This window comes from Lissotriton vulgaris, chromosome 3_1 (genome assembly GCF_964263255.1).
Source record: "Lissotriton vulgaris chromosome 3_1, aLisVul1.2, whole genome shotgun sequence".
Lineage (NCBI taxonomy): Eukaryota > Metazoa > Chordata > Amphibia > Caudata > Salamandridae > Lissotriton > Lissotriton vulgaris.
Window position 1 is genome coordinate 2108770835 of NC_141689.1, and position 23357 is coordinate 2108794191.

A 23357-nucleotide genomic window follows, 5' to 3' on the forward strand; every position below is an offset into this window, starting at 1 on the left:
GCTTCCTGTTGCGCTTGAGAGAATCACCTGGTCATATATCATGCCTTATTTCATTACACCTACAATATGTGTAGCTCCTCTACCATCCTGTATGGATGCCAAAATATATGCTGCAGTTAATCGAAGGTGCTCCTCCAAAGGTCCACTTGCATGACTGAGTCAGATTTCACACTTTCTCCTAGGCCTATATGGAGAAATGGTTACATGATTGCTAATACCCGGTCTCTATGATAGATGTGCAGCACCAGAAATCTTCCTACATAGGCCACATTAGACAAACACTTTGTCTTCATCTTCAAACTAGCATGTAATACTTGCGTGTTATATCTCTAACCCCATTCTGCTTCAAATGTGTGTGTAGGCAAAGTGGCAAAACATATACAAATATATGAGTCTCTTTAAAGACCCATCAGTGTAAACATGGCATCCACAAAGGTCTGCCATCAACAATATTCATGATTCTAGACAACCCTCAACATTGTAAGGTTTACTTATAGCTTGAGAGGAAAGAGCTTGTGTCTAAAAATCTCATTTGTAAAATGATTCCCACATGGTAAAGTCCAGGGGGGAAAAACGTGTACATCGAACATAAATATTATTTGTTATGCTAAATATGAATGTAAATTGATTTTATATATTTATTTTAAAAGTAGAGGGTGAAAAAAATGGAACAACACTATTAACTTAATTTTGGGCCTTATTATGATGTCAGGCGGACTGCCATCGACAAACCGTTGGTGGCGATCCAGTCGACAGACAGGCCATTGGTCAACTGCCACGTTACAATGCAGGCGGTCGTACTCCAGAGGTCAGGGGAAAGACCGCTACTTCCGACAGGATCTACTGATCCCATTGGGGCGTCAGTTGTAATCGTAATCCTGCATGGAGGTTGCACCGAGGCAGGCAGCACCATCGGGATTACCATGTCCCTTTCCCACAAGCTTTTCATGGCTCTCCGACCGCCATGAAAAGACTGTCGAAATTGGACTTTAGGGGCCCCAAACTGGGCCTCCGTGTGCCACTGTAAAGTGGCCCTGTGGTCACATACGATGCCCCACACACACATCCATGCACCGTGTGCCAGGCACCACAAACCATTGATGTTCAGGCAGTGCTATGTTTACACTGTGGCTTGTGCTTCAGCTCTTTTTCTGAGCCGCAGCATAGGTCACTGTGTAAACATACCACTTTCTGACCCCCAACCCGGAGATCACATCCAGATTGGGCAGTTGGAATGCCACCTGCCTGTCGGGTGGTCCCCGCACTGCCGTGGTGGCGAGCGGCGCTCCAACCGTCTGGCATCATAGTGATGCCCTTAATTTTGAAATAAATCTTTAATTACGGAAATATATCAAATTCAATTAAAAGAATTATAAATTAAAAAATGAACTCCCACCTGAAGAACATTTTTTGTTGTTGATTGTGCATTAATAATTAATAAAAGTGCTGCATATGATTAATTCAAATTATTTGGTTAAAATGTAATACAATTATTGTTACCATAATTGTTAAATTCAATTTAGGGTATTAGAACATTTTCTATTAATTAAGAAATATGTAGAACATTTATGTTTGTTTAACTATCAATAAATTAAATACCATTACATTATATATATATATATATATATATATATATATATATATATATATATATATATATATATATATATATATATATATATATATATGTATATATTTTTTAATTTAAATAATTTCCTTTAACATTATTTCCTATGGGGTTTTATTTGAGTTCCCTACCTCCATTATTTTCTATCTGAGGGTGTTGCAGTACCAGTAGTTGGCTATGTGTGTGGAAATTGTTTAGTATTAACTTACACTTGGATTTTATCAATAAGCAAAACTTAGCAAACTTACTCAAAAAGTGTAAATTACGTTTGTGAATCATATCCTAACTGTCCAAACTACACCCAGAATAGGAGGATGTGACATCGCATTGAGGGAGACCCATATAGGCTGGTAAGATAAGATACATTCACAATTATTGTGCTTAACGTGAAGAGTGCTGATGAATAGCCATATATACAAATTATTCCATAGTTACCTCAATACTCCTAGTTCTTTGGGAAGTCCCTATTTGGCATCTGACTCTCCCTCCATCTCCTCTTTTAAGTCTGCTTATATCTATTCACTGGTTAGATGGAGAGAACCTTTAACTGAAAGTGGTTAAAGTCAAATGAAGATATAAGAGCATTTAAGAACAAGAAATTTAATATAAAAAACTCCACACAGTTGGGTCTCAGAGTAAAATGTAAATCAGGCTATTTAGCATAAGGATGAAAAAGCGCAGTGCTTCAATCTACTCCCTCGCGAACTCTTATAGACATTAAACAATTGGTGACTCCCTGGTCTACAGTACTTCCGAAGAGCTTCTGAAGTTCTGAGCACTATTAGCTAATGATCACCCTAGCAGTACCCCTAGCATATAGGTCTCTTGAGCCTGGCACAACATGCCTTGCATACATATCCTGTTCCAAAGTACCACACAAACTGCCTGATTGTGTGATCAAATAAAAGATGTACTAAGAAGTATCCTAGTGCCATTCTAAAATAAACCCCACGGTGAGGGATGCAAATTTGTTTTCCTAAAACCAGGACTGGACAGAGAAAGAGAATATCGTCATGGGAGCTCAGGTGCATTTGATCACAATGTAAGACAAAAGTACATAGTGCAAAAATAGCCCTTAGGCAAACGATCAAAAGTATATGAAATCCTGCATTTATCTAATAAAACGAAAATGGCTGTGGATGTGTCTGAAACATGTCTACATGGTTCCAACCCTAAGGTAATTAATTCAAGTTTGTAGATGTTACAGTGAAAAGAAGATATAGCATTTGGTGTGGATTTACTAAGTCATTTTAAACAAATGCAAGAGTTGTGCAGGAAATCCTGCTGCCTCCATTTTCTTTCCTTTTTACTTATCAGTGATCTTGGAGGAATCTTACTGAACACTGCCAGAGAGTTGACAAGAATCAAAGATATGAATGTGTCAAAGTTGCTCAGTTGTGAGGAACTGATTTTCGTAATATCTACAAGTAAAGCATTCAAAGCGTTTGTGGGCACACACAAAAGGTACTGCTTTGAAAATTCAATGCAGATTACCTGCACAATTCTGTGCAATTCTAATCTGAGGAGGAGATGAGCCGAGGATTCCCCTTCGGCCGTCACCTACCCAGCCGGACCTTGGACAAACCTTCCCTTCGTCGCTCCGCTGTATCTATACGCTATCCCTTTTGCCCTCACCCCCTTTTCATTCCTCACCCCATTTTCCTTTTCTTCTATGCTCCTAAAAAGTTTTTTCTGGTATCTTTTGTAACTATTTTCCCCTTGTCTCTACGTCCTGTCTTCCTCCTATCCCTTTACTCTATCCCCTTACCCTTCCTGCTCCATTCACTATGTCCCCTATTTTCTTTAAATGCTTTTCTTGATACTTATGTAACTTTTAACTGATGTAATTTGAAACATTATTGTCCCTTATGTAAAGCGCTCTGATTCCATCGGATCTAGCCAGCGCTATATAATAACTGATTATTAAATGTGTTACAATTTAGTACTCTTTCTCCCTTTTGTCTACCTCCCTAGCTCCTAGCTCCTATCCACTCTCCCCTGAATCTCTCACCTTGCCTGCTACTCTGCCTAGCCCCCTGTCTTTTGTGCCCTTTGACTAAGCACTCCTTCTCCCCTTGTTGGGGAAAGATCCAATATTTATACTCTGGAGTCTCAGCGTACCCGCTGAGAGAGTCCACTGCGCCAAAGGAGCCACTCACAGCTGAGGTATGGTATGGCACCCCATGCCAAAGCACTCCCTCTCCCATTTTTGGGGAAGGATCCAGTATGTAGGCCTTGGAGTCTCAGAGACCCCTCTGAGAGAGCCCACTGCGTAAAAGGAGCCTCCTGCAACAGCGATAGGGAAGTAATACCACTTCCCCTGGGATCACAGCTTACTGGTCTTTGGACGTTGCTTTGACTCGTCTACCGGTTTGTGTCCCCGTCGCCCTTTCCCTCCTCTTTCCATGCGTCATTACTTGTCTACTTCCCCAGCTCCTTCCCCCTCCCCTGAATCTCCCCCCTTGCTTGCTTGTTCCCCTTTCGTATTTGTGCTTATTGTTTATATTGACCTTACAAGTAACTATGTTGCCATGCTCTAATAACAATGTAACCTTTGTAACAATGTAACCTGTAACTATGATGTGATGCTCATGTAAAGCACTCTGATACCTCCGGGTCTAGCCAGCGCTATATAAAACCTGTAAAATAAATAAATAAAGTATAAAAAAAATAAGTGGATAGTTTGGGGGTACAGTCTAGCAAAAGCGATCACTGGTTAGATGCAACTTGAAAAAGGGGAAGTCCCTCATGTGTGGGCAACACTATGTCTAATAACCGAAGCTGGGAATCTACTGATGTAGGAACTTAAATTTAGATTCAACTCAATGCTTTGATTATGAGTTAGGTGGTCCGATGATGCCAGAATTACAGGTTTTTCCAGGTCCAATTCAATTTGTTTTCCGAAATCTAACCTGTTTAAAAGAGGAGGAGGTGCCATGGCAGGTTGATAGGCAGAGGTGTGTGATATGGTAACCGCTTAGCCAGTCTTGGAGATTTGTGCACTTAGCTGTTAGTGCTGCCCTGGGGTGCCACTGGGGTTCTGGTGGTGGCACTTCGTGCCCTGGTGCTCTGCCTCTGTCCCAGGTGAAATGGTTGCGGGGCAATGAGAGAAGTGGCAGTAGTTTACGGGATGGTGGAAGGTGGGGTAGCATTTTACCGAAAGCGCATGATTGTTTTAACACAATGTGGTTAACTTGATGACTTCTAGATATTCTGTTACAAAGTTGTGTTTATTTTAACATGAACAATGTAGGCATTGCTTTCCAAATGGTTGGTGCTGTCTGCCGTCATCTTTCCCCTGCACACAGTCATCCTTTTGTCCTTTCAACACTGTGTATTCAGCGTACAGTACTTCTTTTTTAAGCAGTAGTTTGAAATACGATGCCATTATCTTATGGTCAACTTGATGCTTGGTTCTCAAGCTTCATTTTCATGCTGTGTTTGCATGGTGAATGTTTTTCCATGGTCTCACCTATTGGCTCTACGAAGTGATTCTCATGAGACCCTAACTTTGATTTGTAGCGATATTTGCATTAACTGTAAAGGTGTTTCAGGTGTCCCCTCAGAATATGAATCTGGGATAATGTTGACAAATGAGATTTCAAGATCTTTTACACCTGATATATGAAACTTATTGTATTTCATCCGATAAAATGAGCGGTACACAGAGGAAGTCGACTCACTCTCCCTGAGCTTTAGATGGTGACACTCTCTTTTTCTGACCTCTGATTTACAACACTGATTTATGTCCTTAGAACTGAATTATGCTGGATTCTATTTATTCATTTTCTGCATGCATTCTGAACTTCATGCATTTTATTGAATTAATGAGTGATTGATTCCAACTGTTTATATTGTGCCTTCTGTAATGGTTTCAGCCTTTAAGAAACCATCATGGTTTCCACTTTAATATCTGTTCTTTTTTATTGTGAAGTCATAATGTGCCTCACATTTAACTTTTGAAATGTTATTTGGAGGATCAGATCCAGTGAGGAGCAACAACATCCTAAGGGGAGTGCAGTGGTATCCATGGTCAGGAGGAAAATTGATTCTGCATCAGGACAAGTGGGTCTGTGCTCTCTCACTCAGGCTGTTGTAATCTCTCCCCTTCTGGGAGCAATAGAGCAGGGAGGACTGAAAGGCGTGTGACTGGAGGAAGGTTTGGGGCTGGGCGGTGTTGCAATGTCCGTAGGCCTCTTCCTCTAGCCAGGACAACTTACTGCTAGTGGGGAACGGTAATGTAAGGCGGCAGGAGGCTGGTGCCAGAATACTGGAAGTGCTAAGGAAGCTTTTTCAAACCCCCCTGTAATGATTGCAGTGGTTGGGTGGGTGGGGTGCTTTGCCTGTGTCCAGAGTCCCTGCACCTTGTGTAACCTCCTGTTCGTTCTTACCAGATGAACCTGCCTATTCTCATCACGGTGTGACAGCAGCATAGTTATACATAGGGAGATGAATGAATGAATGAATGAATGAATGAGGGATTTGTAAAGAGCATGGCTGCCCTTAGGCCTCCCAGCGCTGCGTGACCAGATACTGAAATTAGACAGATAGACCCTATGGACATTGCATTCCTTTTTACGGAATTGTAGCTCCCCCTCTATTAGCCTCAGTTCCAGTGGGAGGGAGTTCCAAAGTTTAGGGGCCAAATGGGAAAAGGATCTTCCTCCCCATTTTTCCCTACAGACCCTGGTTTGAGCTAACCTCTCTTCTGCGCTAGAGCGCAGCTGTCTCTTTGGGATGTAGGACGAGATCAGATTTCTTATTTTTTGGGGGTCTTTCGTACGTCGTGCTCTGCGGACAATTACCAAGGTTTTAAACTTAATTCTTGCCTCTTCTGGAAGCCAGTGAAGTTTCCTTAGGTGCTTTTTCGCTGATTCCAGTAACGGGATGTTGCACAACAGTCTTGCACCTGCATTTTGGGCTATCTGCAGCTTCTGAATGACATATTTGGGTGTCCCTAGGAAGAGTGAATTTCTGTAAACCAGTCGCGAGGTGACCAGCGAGTGGATCACTGTCTTCCTTAGTTGAGTGGGTATTCTGGCTAGAATTTTCCGTAGGCTTCTAAGAAGCCCGAAACAGATTGACATGACTTTATTGGCTTGTGCGGTCATGGAAAGGTTTGTATTTAGCCAGAACCCCACATTTTTCACTGTATCTGCTGGGATGGGTGGTTTGCCCAGACAGGCTGGCCAGTTTATTATTGGTCTAGGTATTGCCTAAGTAGCAGCTCTGCTTTTTCACCATTTAACTTTAGACAGCTTGCCGTCATCCATTCTTTGACTTTAATCAGGTATGAGGACAGCCTCTCCCCATCCCTACTACTTTTTGGATCCAGGGAAATGACCAGCTGCATATCGTCAGTATACGAGGTCATGGAGATATTGAATTCCTTTCCAATCTTCGCAATTGGCTCCACGTAAACATTAAAAAGTGTTGGGCTCAGGGAGGACCCCTGAGGAACTCTGAGGTACACTAAAACAGCTGACTGGCAGTGTGAAAAAAGAATAACAATGGCAGTATAGTGGGTGTGAGCGCAAAGCTACTGAGGAAGCACTTTGACAAAATAATTAGGAGATAAAGACAGCAAAACTGAAAAGCGCAGAAAAACTGAATGCACTTAAAGGAACCGAGACGATAGTGGAGTTCGAATTAAAAGAAACTGAAAACGTTTTTACACTGAATTAGAGATACTTGAATACAGCAATGGCATGATATTAATGTGATCTTTGTTTTTTGAGACTCTGACTGTGTCCATGGGCTGAGTTAGGGCCTTTGGGAAGCGTGTGTTATTGCATGTGTTTGAGTAAGGAGTAGATATTATCAATATGGAATACAAATGCTCAAAATGCAAATAGTGTTCGAGTCAATATGCCTGTCCTGCCATGTAAAACTTGTTTTGTGATTGGCTTCTAGGACAAGGAAGGTTGTTTCCTGGTGAGAGACTCCAGCCAACTGGGAATGTACACTGTGTCTCTGTATACAAAGTTTAAAGGGTGAGTTTCGCATCTGATTTGCATTTTATTTTCTTAAAACATGAACTGATGATGTTTGTGCCGACATGGGGATCTTGTTGCCGGGCAAAAACAAAGGGCCAGTGAGGTGGAATTGTGGACTCACTGCGTGTTTTTGCAATGCTTTTTCAAGCTTGCAAATTAGCTGCGGCTTGGAGGAAGCAGCCAATGCCACCTTAGTAGTGACTGTTCCACAATAATTCAGGTCACACATGAACACCATTTATTGTCACTGTATTGGCTTCTAAAATGGACTTTTCATTCACAATCTTCAAGTAGACTGTGTAAAACTGGTATGCACAGTGCATCCCCTGTCCACATAAAGTATGCTTTTATGTCCAATTACAATAGACGTAGTGAACTGGAACCAGCTGAACTAAAGGCGCATTGTGGCTCGGTGGATAATTGGTTTGAGGAAGTTGCAGGGAGGAGGATTTTAGAAAGAGGCCTGTCAGCTGAATTTCATTGGAGGGGAAAAGGAGGTCACATTTATAGAAGAAAAACCTTCAATCCAAGTATTTCCAATCCCCACCACAGTGTGTTTTCCAAGGCCGGACTTACCTTTGCGCCACTCGGTTTTGCCGGTGGCTGTAGGCTTGGGGGCTGCTATCAGAGCAGTACAGCTGTCATGGCCAAACCATACTTCATTGGCTGCAGTTTGGTCATAGTAACATGCAGATTTTGGCTGGATTTTAGCATTCTTGCCGAAGCTGGTTTTGATTTCCTTTCCCGCCTTGATTGGTTCATCCAATATTGCTTTGGGAAAATAATGTTTCATATATTTAATACACGAGAGTAACAATCCCTCAAAAAAACTCACCTCTAGTCGCCTGTAAGAAGAAGTGACCTTGCTGTTCAACAGTAATAACATATTACAGTTGAGTTGAGGCGTCACCGTGCCAACTTCAAGAACCAGCAGCCACGAGGAAAGAAAGGCCACGGAACATAATAAACATACTAAACATAATCAAAGGGCCTTTCTTCTTCTGCTCTGTTTTTTTAGACAAAAAGTTATGAGCAGAAAGGAGACATTTGTGACAACATGCACTTTAGGAAAGATAGAATCTCTCTGTATATTTGTACTCATTCTTAGCTACAGATTTGTTTTAAAATCTGACCTATATTAAAATGATTCTAATGTCCTTTTCCCAAAAATATTTAACGTTTTTCCACAGTATTTTTATTTGTGGGCTAATGCTTCTACATATATTCTTCATGTTAACAAACACCCTACCTCTTTCATATGAAAGAGCAACACTCCAATGATTCAAGTGGTTTATGGGAAGGGTGATGGTTTGACCATGTACTATAAGGATTAAAGTAATCCCCGCAGTGAATTATAAGTATGAAGCAAGTCACCTCCAGTATCTAATATTACAAGCCACCATTCCAATATATAAATAAATCATTTGACTATGTGGCTTGGGAATTTGATTAAAGGGAGGGTGATGGTTGTGGTCTAAGGGGAAACCTCAATCAAAAGTGATGTTTCCTCACTCTTGGTCTTTTGATTGAGCTGGCTGAGGAACTGGCTTAGTGATCAGAAACAAAGTGTGCTAGTAAATGGAATTCAGCTTGTGCAGAGAGGTGACCACGGGAGTGACACCCACAAGGTACCACAGCCCATCCTCTTCGTGGGTGTAAACATAGGTAGGCCTCTGTTAAAGTGACACGTAGATGTATCATGGACCTGATAACTTTATACCAATTGAAGAATGAGTAAGGCTGCTAAGCAACCTAGCTGATTGGTCAGTTAGGTAGCAACTAAGATTCAATGCAGCTAAGTACACTTTGTGAAGGGGCAGCCATTTGAGAAGGAGAACCCTAGAAAGCAGCTTAGGTCTGAGGTCCATTCTCCAGTAGTCAGTCACAATGTTTCTTTGCAAAAAAAGAATATACATCAAAATCAATAAATGCCCCAGTAATCTTGAGATGTGACCAGGCAGCAAGGGACATAGAGAGGGATTTGGTTAATGGTAAGGAGAAGCATAACATGCAGAACAAATTACTTCTTGTCATAGCTGATTAAGTCTTCAAACAGATAAAGATCAATGTGAAACTGCTCAACCAAGAGCGGCAGAGATGGTGCAAGCTCTACATCAGAAAATTGAGGAACAAGAGAGAAAGGAGGATGTCCTTACCTGTGATCTTAAAAACATGGCAGACATGCGAGCCATCGAAGAAACACATTGGAATGAATACAGAGAAGGAGATGAGATATAGTGTGGCTGTAGACCGATTCTGATGGTAAGACTTTTACCTAGGAGGTTCTGAAGAGATAGAAGTAGTTATAGGAGTGAAAGAGGCTTAGAGTACAGAGGAGCCCAGACTTTGTAGAGTCTGCTGTCTACGAATAGGCATAGAACTGAATAAAATAGCTTGGTCTTGCCAACATTTTATACCTGTTAGATTTGGCATATTTTGCGTGTTTCCCCAGTCTTTTTGCGTTCTGAACTCCCGGGTTTGACTCTGTTTTTACTGCTTAAGTCTCTCTGCGCACTTTCTCACTGCTGTTCAGTGTTAAAGTGCAACTGCTCCTGTTATAAATTATTTTATGGATTGGTGTTTCCATTATTGGCATATTTGTTTTACTGGTGAGGCCCTAGTAAAGTGCACTGAAAGTGCCCACGTTGGTAAATCAAACGATACTAGGGGGCTTGCAGCACTGGTTGTGTCACCCACAGAAGTAGCCCTGAAAAGGTTACTCAGACCTGCCACAGCAGAGTCATGTGCGTAGTTTGTAACTGCCATGTCAACCTGGCAAGTGCACCCACTTGCCAGACCCCAACCGTCCCCTTTTCAACATGTCAGCCCATTGAGCACCGGAGAAGGGGAAAAGGACAGGAATGCGTTGTATCAGATAGATACAGCGCATTCCTGCCCTTTTCTTTTGCCGTAGGACAGCGCAGTAGGAAGGCCTGCGGCGCTGCCCTACGGCAAAACCTCATAAATTCGGCCCACAATGTGCCAATAGGGGATGCCATTGTTGTGCATGTTCGCTGGACCTATTCTTATCCGCTGACTTCCATTGCTGAGGAATGATTGGATCAAAATAACCATACTTTTACCCAAATGCCAAACAGGGGTACAAAAATATTCTTGTTTCCTAAACTAAAGCTAAAGAATCTACTACTGGGACTCCAAAAAACACTAATGAACTGCACTTCAAGGCAACTCACATGCAGTTTTACACAAACAACCTATCACATTTGTGCAGCTTTTTCCTCATCCCACCCTTAAGCCAAGCCCATGGAATGCCTGTGCTAAATAGGCAGAATCCCTGACTTATTAGCATATGAGCACAGATCCCAAGGGCTCACTATGCCCACTAAGTTACTACATTTTTTAAGGGCAGAAATACTGAAATTGACAGTATGGGTATTGTTAGAAATGGAGATCTCTAGTTACCAAGGGTTTGCACCTTTGTCCAAGTAGGAACCCTTCCTTCTAGTCAGGATAAGGGAGTTAAACTCCTAAAATAACCCCTGCTCAACCCCTTGGTAGCTTGGCACGAGGAATCAGGCTTATCTTAGAGGCAGTGTGTGAAGCATTTGCACATAACCAACAGTAATAGAGTGTAAGCACTACAAAAGGACACCACACCAATTTAGAAAAAAATCCAATATTTTTATATACTTAAAACAAGAACAAAACAACAGATATCTAAAAAACAGTCCTTTAGAAATCCTTGAAGTCGATAGCTCCGTCTGTGGCTATCACGGTGTCGTGAACAACAAATTCAAACAGTTCTGGCTGACCGCGGCATAGTGGGCCAACTACGGTGTCGGGAAGACCCGCAAAACCGTACCTTTAGAAATTCAGTGCGTTTGCGACCTCTCATTGAGCTCCGAAAACAAGGAGTCCGCAGGCGTCAGTTCTGGAGGTTGGTACAGGCATCGTCGGGCCCTTGAAGTCACACGTGTTGCAGATCGAACTCCTCGCAGTTGAAGTCAGGCGCACTGGCGTCTGCAGGCGTCGGGTGCTGCGTTGCGAAGTGCAGCAGTACGGCCTGCAGTACCCTCAGGTCGCGGTGCAGGCAGCAGCTCGGTGGCGGTCATCCAGCGGCATCTGTGAGACCGAAGCTTTGGTGCGAAGTTATGCGATGCTTGTCGCGGTGCTGGCAGGTAAAAGTGCAAGCAGCTTCGTCGTAGTTGCTGAGGCACTGTAGTCGGCTGACGAACTAGAGCCGATGGCACTGGCATCGTTGGGCCAAGGCTGCGGTGCAGAATGAGGGTGGTGCGTCATGTAACTTACGAGCCGTGCCCTCAAACCACGGGGCAAGCAGCGGCGTCTATGTCAGCGTGAAGCGTTGTCGTCGGGGATACCAGGGTGACAATGTGAAGCGAGGTGGTGCAGAGTGCGGTGCCCACAAGTCGTGGTGCAAGCAGCGGCTCAGTGACTTCTGATGGCGCAAGGGGCCTCATAAATGAGGCCCTGAGTATTTCATAATTCGCATCACTTGCAAAATTTGAATAGTATTCTCCAATCAGTTCTAGTGTTATATTTCACATCGGTACCCTGACATAGATTTAGAGAACATCGTACTCTTTCCCTACATCATCTCCCCTTCATTTCATATGAACGAGCCTTATAAGGACATAACTCCAAATAAGGACAGAATCCCTTATAGTGACTGAATGCCTTATAAGGACTGATGCCTTTTAAGGACTAAACCTTTCACCTAGTTCATGACGAGGGTGGATTCTGCCCGATTGATATTGCTAAGACGTCATCCTTAGCAGATATGAATAATTTATGAGTACACTATCCAGGGGGGCATACTTCAGTTCTCCTATCCACGCACAAAGGTTTTATCCCCAACGTCATCCTCATACTAAACAAAGGGTAACACACGTACATAGACAGTATAAATACAGTACCTCTTGCTATCAGTAAGCAGGAGGGAACCGAGACTTCAAGAATGACACACTGACCAGAAGGCGCTGCGGCTCCGGCATGCCATTGCTCCAGCTGACAGTGATATAACCATCCCTTGCGGGGTGTCCAACTCAAGTCCAGGACAAAGTCCCACACTCTCACTATTCAGGTATGGGGGTTTGACTAAATCCTAGCGGGATTCTTGACTCTTAGATTCTAGGCTCTTAGACTATAAAGGCTCTTAGGCTAGATAGTTCTTTAGCACCTAATCACATGCTAGGTACACTCAGGTACATCTAGACACACACTTTATTTTATAAATGCATTTTATATTCATGTATAGGTTCATGACTATTGAAAAATAGTAGAGCTATACTATTCCTTTTTATTCACTGTACTGCTGATACTATATCTCTGCTACTGTGTTACAGTTATAGCAGTGCACTTATTTTACATGAGAAGAACAACGGTACAATAAATTCTTATTGTAACACGCTCAGCTGTTTCTTCTGTGTATCTCTCTGAGAGCAAAACAAGCAAGCACGAGTGACTGGGTGAAAAGTAGTATATTGTTTCCACGCGTTTGAGGTTATTATGTTCTGAAAGTTGCACAAACTAATCTCTCTGATAACAGGAGATTCTAGTAGCACTGTGAGCTAGCTAATGCAAACACATAGGCTGACATATTTGATGGGGTTGTACGGAGTCAGTTTGCCACCAAGCCCACAGTATATGTTATCTGCAAATGCGTAGGTCCTGTATGAAGGGTACTATTGGAACTACACTACACTAGCATCCTGCATTGTTGAGATACAGCCTGATTGGAAAAGCTCTAGGCATTCTGTTGGCCGACACAGCATGTAATAGCATGGACTATAGTGGGATTTTGTTTTCTGCAACAGCAGCAATTTTAAGTAATTTGCTAACTTGCACATAAATAAGGATGAGCACACAGTTGTCATGGTCCTGAACACTGGTGGTGTTTCTCTAGCATAGAACTTAAGATAAGTCAGACTATGTCAGACAGACACTGACTCTCCTCCGTCAGAAATATTGCATAGTGTTCACTGACTACCTCCTTTCGTGCACGTATTTTACCCACCACATACATTATTTACTGCTGTAGGGTATGATCGTTTTAGCTCCTACGACACATTTTAAAATGTTGGAATATTTTGAGTTATTCAGAATTAACTGCTAGCTTCTAAAATTGTACTATAAAATGCATGGTTTGGCCCAATTATTTCGAGTTTTCTTGTACATAAAATTCCCTAAGCTCTCTTGAATAGGGTTGAGTTTTCATTCTCAGTGTTGCATGAAGTTCTTATTTTTTTTTAAATATGGGTGTTTTTGACTCCTGGTATGGCTTGCATGATCATCAAATTTGTCTTGATATTATGTCACAAGTTTTACCTGAATCCTTTGAATTTGTGAAACTTTTTTCATGTACTGGAGGATTTATTTTTATTCTTCCTCAATTTGTTTCATATTTTAAGAGATGGCTCTTCAGCAGTAAGACATTACCACATAAAGGAAACATCAAACTTTCCAAAGCAGTACTACCTTGCAGAGAAACACACCTTCGCATCCATTCCCGAGATGATTGAATATCATAAGCACAATGCTGCAGGTATGTTGACTGACTTACTACCATTCAGCTGACCTATGAAAGGGCCTAGGACATTGCAAAGCAGTTGCTAACCTACTTGAACATGAAATGGAACATTTTCATTGCAGAATCATTTTCAAAGCTCTCCTGATTTAAAACACTACTTTTATTTTGTATGTTATGCCTAAAGAAAGTTAAGGAGGGGAGTTTGCTTTAATGGTATAGTAGTAGAGTGTGAAACGATTTACATGCTGATGTAAACTCTAACCAGGTTCGAATCCAGCGCCTGTACTGTAGCACCAGCCTTCAAAACCTGCTTCGACAGAACATTTCAATAACTGATCATTAAGGTGTCAGTAAGGAGAAAGCAGAAACAATGCACAAAGGAAGTCAGTAAGGAATCCACATCTTTGATGCAGGATGTAATTGGAAATCCAGGTGTGAGTGAAAGTATTAGAGAAGTTAGCTAAACTCTGACCTACATATTCCAACGTATACCCCCTACCTAGAAGCTGAATCTACAGATGAGGCAGATTGAGAAAGTCACTCAGTAGGGAGTTACAGTGGTTGGCATGCAACACAGTCGAACTTTTAATCATTATTGGAGCAAATGCTTGAATGTATCTGTTAAGGGGTTTATTTAGTACTTTTTTTCTTTATTCAAGTTTTTTATAGTGCTCGCAGCTTCTTCAGAGCTCTTTGGAGGGGTAGGAACAGCAAAGAAAAGAAAGTGCCAGAGATAGAGATAAGTAAGTAAGATAAATTGTGAAATATAGGTCCCTATCTGGCTTAGTTCCTGTCCACACTTTATTTCTGAGTATTGGGTTAAAATCATTCCCAAGGTGTTGACCAAAGAACTTTACAGTTATTCTTTATTTTTTGGACTTGGTTTAGCGTAAAAGTACTAATTTGGATAACAATGGTTTCCTCTGGAAAGGTAAACACTGGCTAGATTCTGCATGCAAGTGGGTCTTTTCCATTGAAAGCCTTGTGTGCAAGACAAATAATTTTGTATCTGATTATTTGATGCATCACAAAGTGGTGAGGCCGGAGTGAGAGGAGCAAGATGGCGGGCTGACACCGCCATGGAGCACACCGCACGGGGAAGCCTCTCCACACTCGGCGGTATACGGAATTGTGCTCGACCCGGAGCGGAGGAAATAGCTGAGGAAATAATGGATTAAATCAGCTGTTTATCTATCTAATCCAAAGGGCCAACTTGACCGCAAAATTCCAGGAACGATAAGCGAAGAAAACTTGAGGACTCTAGGACGTATGCAAGTAATTGGCGCTGCTAGAGGCAGACGCGGGCTGCTGGCGTTCAGGCTGATACTCTGGCTGTCTGGCTGCCGCTCGACACACAACTGGCCAGGGCTGCTTTTCGGCTTCCCATCCTGCTTTCAAGGCAGGACATGGTGCCTCCGAAGAATCCTCTGAGGGGGACACGGGCTGCTTGTGCCCTTGCCAATACTGAGACAGGAGAGGATACAAGAGAGGCTGCTGCTGCTGAGAGTAAGGTTGGAGGATCGGCTGTCGGTAAGCCAATAATGCGTCTATTTCAGACAGGCAAAGCTGCTGAGCTGCTTGCAGACGGGTCGGTGAGTCAGATGGATGATAGCAACAAACTTTCTGAAACATTGTTGGAGGCAGTACCCACGTGTCTGAGTGAGATTAAACATTTTTCACAGTCCGGGACACAATGTAGCACTGAGGTTGGTGCTGGGACTAAAATGGGGGTACAAAGAGATGCAGAGACTGATCTGTCTATAGAGGGCAGCCAGGCTATCCCTACACCAGTGAGTTCGCCGGACACGGGAGAGTTATTGAGTCAGTCCCTAATGGAGCTGAGGGGCGGACTTTCTGAGAATAATAATCTGGGGCTCGCAGTTAACAATGTAGTTAACAATGATGGCGCTGACAGTGGAGAGACGTATAATAATGCCTTGGAGGAATGGGAAGAGCTGGCATCTCATAGCGACAATACTCTAGCAGCTTCAATAGCGGGAGTAGGAGCTGGTGTCAGATTTAATAGGACCCCCCTGGAAAGAAAACTAAGTCTAGAGTCAAAAATAAGAAGACATCCCAGAGGCAGGACAATTTACAGCAGGGCTTATCTCAAACTAACATGCATGGAAAATGTAAGTAAGAAAATAACTCTCTCCGTAAATGAGTCCAAGCAAAGGGAGGAGTGAAAAGTATGGTCTTTCGAAACACTGGTAATAGCCCTAATGAGAATAATACTGAAAGCAATACGGCGAGCAGTATTCTGGTCGGAAAACGAGTTGAGAAAGGGGACAGCTCTGCTGAAAAACGAATGGAGATGGGTGCTAGCATTCGACTAGCATTCACCACAGTAGCCACAGCAGCATCACTTCCAGTGGAAACAACTCAGCCTCCGGATACTCTGGTAGACTCTGACCCAACACTCACTTTGATTATGCAGTTTTTGAGAGATCGACGAACTGAAGCTCAAGGTCATTATATACAGGCGAAATCAGATACAGATAAGATGTCACAATTGTTGCAGGAGATGTCAGTAAAAGTTGGAGTTCTTGCTAGCGATGTATCGGATCTACAACAGAGAGTTGGAGAGATGGAACAAACTGTAAGCCTTACAGACACTATGGTTCGGAAACAGGTTACTCAAATTTCAGCCCTTCAGCTTAAGCTTGAGGATTTAGAAAATGGTCAATACCGCCATAATTTGCGGTTAGTTGGTATTCCTGAAGGAGCGGATCCCAGGGTCTATCTTGTACAGCTATTCCAGAGGGCTTTCCTTGACTTATCTGATTGGGACTAGGATTCTCAGCTGCAAAGAGTACATAGGCTCCCCATTGTTAAACATAACTAGGAAAGCAGATACCCTCGTCCATTCATAGTTTTTTTTGGGGAACTGTTTATTTAGGTAGGCAGTTTCTCTTAATGCTCGACCCTATACACCGGTTACTGTGGAGTCTGTTACCTTTTTTGTTAGATCAGATCTCTGTAAAATCACTATGGATAGGCGTTGGCAGCTCCGTCAGTCAACTGATCCGCTTAAGGCTCTCGGGCCCAAGTGTTTCTACAAGAACTGGCACATCTGAAGGTCTTCAAAGGTGGACGGTCTGATTTTTTCAATGATGAACATGATGTTAAGTCGACCATTGCTAAATGGCAAATGGAAGCTGCTCAGAAGTCTTATAAATGATATATATGCTTTACTAGTGATACCACAACTAGTATTTTTGGATTAGTTTAAATGACACTGTTTATCTTCTGTTTTCTCTTTTTGCTTGGGGTGTGTGTTCGGGTGTGGGGTGGCTACTGTAGCAGGGTTGGCTCTGAAGTGCTGCCCATTCAGCGTCAGCTTGTCAAAGGGAGAATTCTTCCATCAAGTAACAGGGAGGGGGTGGGGTTTTCTAGGGGCTCTTTTTGTTTGTAGGGGAATATTGATAAGGAATAGAATTGAGTATGGCTAAGATAAAATTTATGGTATGGAATGTGTCCGGACTCAATAGTGCCAATAAATGACAATTGGTGCAGCAAGAGTTAAAATTGCATCAACCGCATTTAGTTCTGATAACTGAAACTCATTTGGCCTATAAAGATCGTCATTTGTTAAAGCATTTGGGATATGAAACAATTGTTAGTACTTCCTAAACAATATCCATGAAAGGAACTGCTATATTAAAAGATGAAAGATTATTTTGTAAAATAGCTAAGACAATGGCTGACCCAAAAGGTCGATGGGCATTAGCCCAAATAGAAATTCGTGGCAACAAATATGTATTTGGTTCAATATATGCACCAAATACTGATGATCCTGGCATATTTGATTTTCTTAATTTAGAGCTGCTGAATTGGGATAGGGAACGTTTGATAATGGGTGATTTTAATTGTGCTATGGATTATAACATCGTTTCTACAAAAAGAGGGGGTACTAGTAGAATGCGAAAAGTTAGGGCAGCTATATGGCCCGATTACAATCTTTGCAGGATGCTTGGAGGTAGATATATCCACTTATCCTAGGTTACACTTATTATTCGGCCCTGTACAAATCTTACTCTAGAATCGACATGGCCTGGGTCTCTGACAGTTTAGTTTCAGGACTAGGTATTGCAATATGCCCTCGGGTGACATCTGACCCTAACCCTATTTTGATATCTTTTACAGTTATTCCTAAAGCTAAAAATGTGAGACCATTTTCTTTTTCTAGATATCTGCTTACTGATGGGGAATATGTATCCAGTAGGAAGCAACAATTAGAGTTTTTTTTTTTTAGGAAAATGCAGGGACAGCTTTCCCATTGATAGTTTGGGATACCATGAAAGCTTATGTTAGAGGAATGACCCAACAATATATTTGGCATCAGAATAAGCAAAGGAAAAGTAATATGAAGAAACTGATTATGGTCTTACAAAATAGGGATAAGCAACATGTTGAGGCGGTAATACGATGTCAACCAGACCAGGATCAGCTCTTTCTTTTTTAGATGCAAGAACAGCAATGAAAAAATCTTTGAGCCGAAAAATAGCGGAGAGATATAATAAGTCAGTCAGGAACAATATGAATATCCTACAAGCTAATAAACATATCAAATCATTAAGGACTACTTCTAGCAGCCTGAAGATAACAGCATACGCAAATGATTTGTCAATTTTTTCTACTAATCCAGTTGAAGCTGTTCCAGTCATTGAGAGGGCTGCAATTAAATTTGGATTAGTCTCGGAGTACAAATTAAACACTAACAAAACACAGGTTCTCATTAATTTTAAATCCAGCTCTCGAATTCTGGGGAGTTGTACTACAGCTACGTATTTGGGGGTCAAGATTACTGCTAGTGGCCACATAATATCTTTAAATTATACTCCTTTATTAGATGAGACTGCTAGAATTCTAAAACAATTGCATAAACTCCCTATAGGGCTTTTGGGGAATGCAATTTAATAAAGGTGAAAATACTCCCCAAATTCTTATACTTGTTTAGATCTATTCCCTTCTGTCTTCCTAAAAATTTTTTTTAAATTGGTTGGAGTCCTGAGTAGTTGTATCTGGGGCTTTAAGAAGGCTCTGCGTGTCATTGACTTTCTTAAATCACCTTATACACAAGGTGGCCTTGGTTTATCAGACTTTAAAATTTATTTTTGGGCAGCGTTTGCCGGACGCTTTCGTAGTCTCTTGGGGATCGATCAGAAAGATTCTTTATATATACTGATCTTAGGCGATGATAGTTCATTTTTTCTTTATCGCATTAACGATTTAAACTATTTTAAACGTGTTAAATTTAAGACAGTTAGAGACAGTGTTTTTATATGGCGGGCTATGGCTGCCAAAAGTAATTTGTCGCTAATTCACACTAAGCTCCCACTTTGGGGAAACCCAATGCTTCCTGAAATATTTATTTAGTTTTATGTTATGAACTTATGTATTACACTTATGTGATGTCAATAAAAAAAAATTCAACAAAAAAAACCAGAAAGTGTTGAGGCACATCAAAGCAGGTGATGTGGGTTCAAACATATCCAACTGCCTGATTTCAGTTAGCCGCATATTTGACTTAGCGGCAATATTGTGTGAAGGCAAACTATGACCTATTAACTGTCTGTTACCAGACGATAAGGGTTGTTAACTATAGGTAAAATTTGAGATTGTAGTTGAGTTACTTTGATAATAATGCAGACACATATCCAAATGTAAAAATATATATATCAAAGTGCAAAAACAAGAAACATCCGGAGACATCCAAAGAACATCCAAAAGAGTGCATACAAAAAGATTAATGGATTCTGAAAATGTGCAAACTGTAAAGCATGTAAACAGGGTTGGAACATCACAGAATGTGAAAGCAATGGCAGGAGGTACAAAATTAACAAATTTGTTACATTTAAGAGTACTTTTGGAGTAAATGTTCTCAAATGTCTGTGCAACTAATATTTGTAGTAAGAACAACATGCCAACTACAGAACTTAGTACTTGAACACTTAGGTGCGATCAGCACCTTTGATGCTTCATACCTATGGCCAGGCAATACTACAAGATGCACTCGAGCAGAGGCTAAGGAAATTGGCATGCTGGAAAAATCTTGAAGTTGAGACAGGACCTTGGAACTGAGACAGCTTCACTCTAAATATATTAGGGATGAGAATCAAGTTCCCATATGGACATAACCAGGATGAAGAACAGTTTGTGCATTTCTATATAACGATAAAGATTAAATTGGCATAGAATTCAAGTGGTCTATGACAGTATTTATAGTCATGAAACCTCTCATTGCTAACTAAATAATAATAATAATAAAAGAGCTTATAAAGCGCACAGTAACGCCATCACGGCGTGTCCCCGCGCTGGTGGAGCTAATAGCACACTCAGACCTCATCCATAACCCCCGTCCCTACAAAGTGTACCGAAGGGTTTTGAGCCTAGACCGAAACGCCGTCTCACTGCTTTCCAGCCTCATAGCAGGAGGAAGTTTGTTCCATTGCTGAGCGGCTTGAAGCGAGAAAGAACGCCCGCCCATTCTGGCCTTCCTTACCCTCGGAACGGTCAGCAGCCCAATGCCCTCTGAACGGAGGGCCCTTGGCGGCTCATAACGGCTGACTAAGTCCCGGAGATAAGCGGGAGACCTGCCCCAGACAATACGGTGACAGAACAGAAGGCATTTGAACAACACACGTTTCTTCACTGGCAACCAGTGAAGGGCATCCAACGCCTTCTGCGAGTTTGCTCTCCTCGGTCTCCTAAGCACCAGTCTGGCGGCGGCATTCTGGATGACTTGTAGGCGACCTAAGCATCCCTCGGTGGACCCAAGGAACAGAATGTTCCCATAGTCCAACCGAGAGGTCACCAGCGCCTGCGTCATCGTCCTTCTGGCTTCTAGGGGTAGCAGATCTAGTGTTTTATTGAGGGTCTTCAGTACCCCAAAACACTTACCCACCAGGCGCCTTATGTGGCCCTCAAAGGAGATAGTGGGGTTAACCCATACTCCCAGATTCTTAGCTTCCTCACATGGTGTGGGGGTGGGACCCAGACATGGAGGCCACCACTCTGCCGACCAGCTGTCGCTCTTCCCCCCCACAACCAGAACCTCTGTTTTAGAACTGTTGAGCTTTAGGCAGTGGGAGTCCATCCAGTCAGCTAACGCCTGCATACAGGCCTTAAAGTTGGAGGAAGCAGTGGCGGGGTTCTGCGATAAAGAGATCAGCAACTGGGTATCGTCGGCGTAGGATACCAATTCCACCCCAAATGCCTGAACCACTTTAGCCAGGGAGGCCATATACAGATTAAAAAGAGTGGGGCTCAAGGCCGAGCCCTGAGGCACTCCCTGGTCTAGTGGCATCTCTACAGATCGACAAGCCCCTTGTTGTACTTGGAAGCATCGTCCTGTCAGGAACGACTGCAGCCAGTACAAAGCGGCACCTCCGACCCCAGCCTCGCTAAGACACTGTAGCAAGATGGAATGAGCTACAGTGTCAAACGCTGCGCTGAGGTCGAGCATGATCAAGGCCATCGTGTGCCCTGCATCCGCTCCAGCTCTTAGGGTCTCCGTGGCCCGTAATAGAGTTGTCTCTGTCGAGAAGCCTGCTCTGAATCCGGATTGGGAGGGATGAAATATATTCCCTCTCTCCAGGTGCTCGGTAAGTTGTACATTAACCACCTTCTCTGCCACTTTCGCCAGGTAAGGCAATAGTGAGATGGGCCTTAGGTTCTCCAGCACTTCTATGCTTACATTTGGCTTTTTCTTAATAGGTAATACTATTGCCTTCTTCCACTCCTCTGGAACCCGCTGGGAGGAGAAGGAAGTCTGTAGGATATGTCTTATGTGCGGTTCCAGTCCTACCAGACCCTCTGAAATAACCCTTGGAGGGGCCGGATCATTAGGGGAACCAGACTTCACTCTTTGACAGATCTTAATTAGACTTTCAGCTGAGGGGACCTCAAAGATTTGCAAGGACGTGCTAGGATCCAAAGGCAATACAGTGGCTCTAAAATCTATGCCCCTCCCTGGCATAAATGGACTTGACTTTGTTGGAAAAAAAGTCAGCTACTCTATTGCACTCTGCCATGGAATCGCATGCAGGGGCGTTAGAGCTGGAGATCAAGGATATCTCCTTGTAGATTTTAAACAGTTCCCGTGAGGAGCTCTCGGCTTCCTCAATGCGAGATTGGTAGTGTTTAGCTTTCGCTCTGCGTACTGCATACTGATAGCTTCTATGTGTTATGCTATAGCTGCTTTTGCCCTGTTCACTGGGATTCCGTCTCCAGCTCCTTTCAAGTTTTTTACAATTTGATTTAATGTGCTGGAGTTCCTGTGTGAACCAAGGGGCAGTGCGTTGTCTACCCTCCTTGGCCTTGCCTTTACTCAAAGGAGCAAGCTCATCCAAGGTGGTCGCCACAAGCTGATTAAATTCCTTATTGGCCAAGTCACTGTTAGTGGCCAGCGGTGGCCTCGCCCTCTGAATAGCCAGAACAAAAGCCTCTTGAGAATAAAGTCTCCATTTACGACGCGGGAAATTGCTAGGCCCAGACCTAGATACTCTGTTTACCTAAGATTCACACTGGAATAATATTCCACCGTATTTCTTTGCAGATTAATCAGCAATCAGTAGCTTTAGGTGAATTGACAGAGACCAAATGAACATAGTAATTTATTGATGTACCCAACAAAAGCATGAGATTATTTAATAATGATAATACATTCATTGTCACTAAAAAAATACTGACTTTCTTTGATTCATAGTGGATATTCACTTAATTACATGGTTCAATAAAATAATGAGGAATTGGTGTTGTGATAATCATTGTGATTCCATTTTGGCACCTAATAGCATAATTAATTCTTAATAGTTGCATGAAATTGAAACACGTCAAATTCACACGTAACAGGGATTCCAGGGTTTCGCCTTCTGTTATACTTCTTCCCTGTTTCTGTAAGACTCTTATACATGGTGCCTGTCCTAATGAGTACATGTAAACTCGCATAGAGTAACGGGTTCGGCATCAGCATCCATACCACGGAATCCTGACAAGAGCTCAGGTCCTGGCCACTAAACACCCACAGTGCACGGCTGGAGGCCGTGTGCAGTTGTTTTTAACCAATGGTATAGGGTTGGGTACAGCACCTGGCCTAGTTTGACTGACCATAGTGACCGCAGAGGTTGGGTGGCAGCAGTGGGTTGGACGAAGGGCCCAGCTGGATACAGGCCTTCTGACTAGTCCTCGGTTTGCATAGCTGAAGGAAGAGAGCCATATGATG

At 42.5% G+C, this 23357-nt stretch overlaps 1 protein-coding gene across 2 annotated transcripts in view; it reads left to right on the forward strand.

Moving 5' to 3' along the window:
- The window catches only part of TEC (tec protein tyrosine kinase), a 612933-nt gene that overhangs the window by 514817 nt on the left and 74759 nt on the right, over window positions 1-23357 (forward strand). For both annotated transcript variants that reach the window (XM_086962679.1, XM_086962678.1), the window contains exons 11-12: window positions 7541-7620; window positions 14013-14146. In XM_086962679.1, the coding sequence (XP_086818805.1) occupies window positions 7541-7620; window positions 14013-14146 (214 nt within the window). The remainder of the gene's footprint in view (window positions 1-7540; window positions 7621-14012; window positions 14147-23357) is intronic.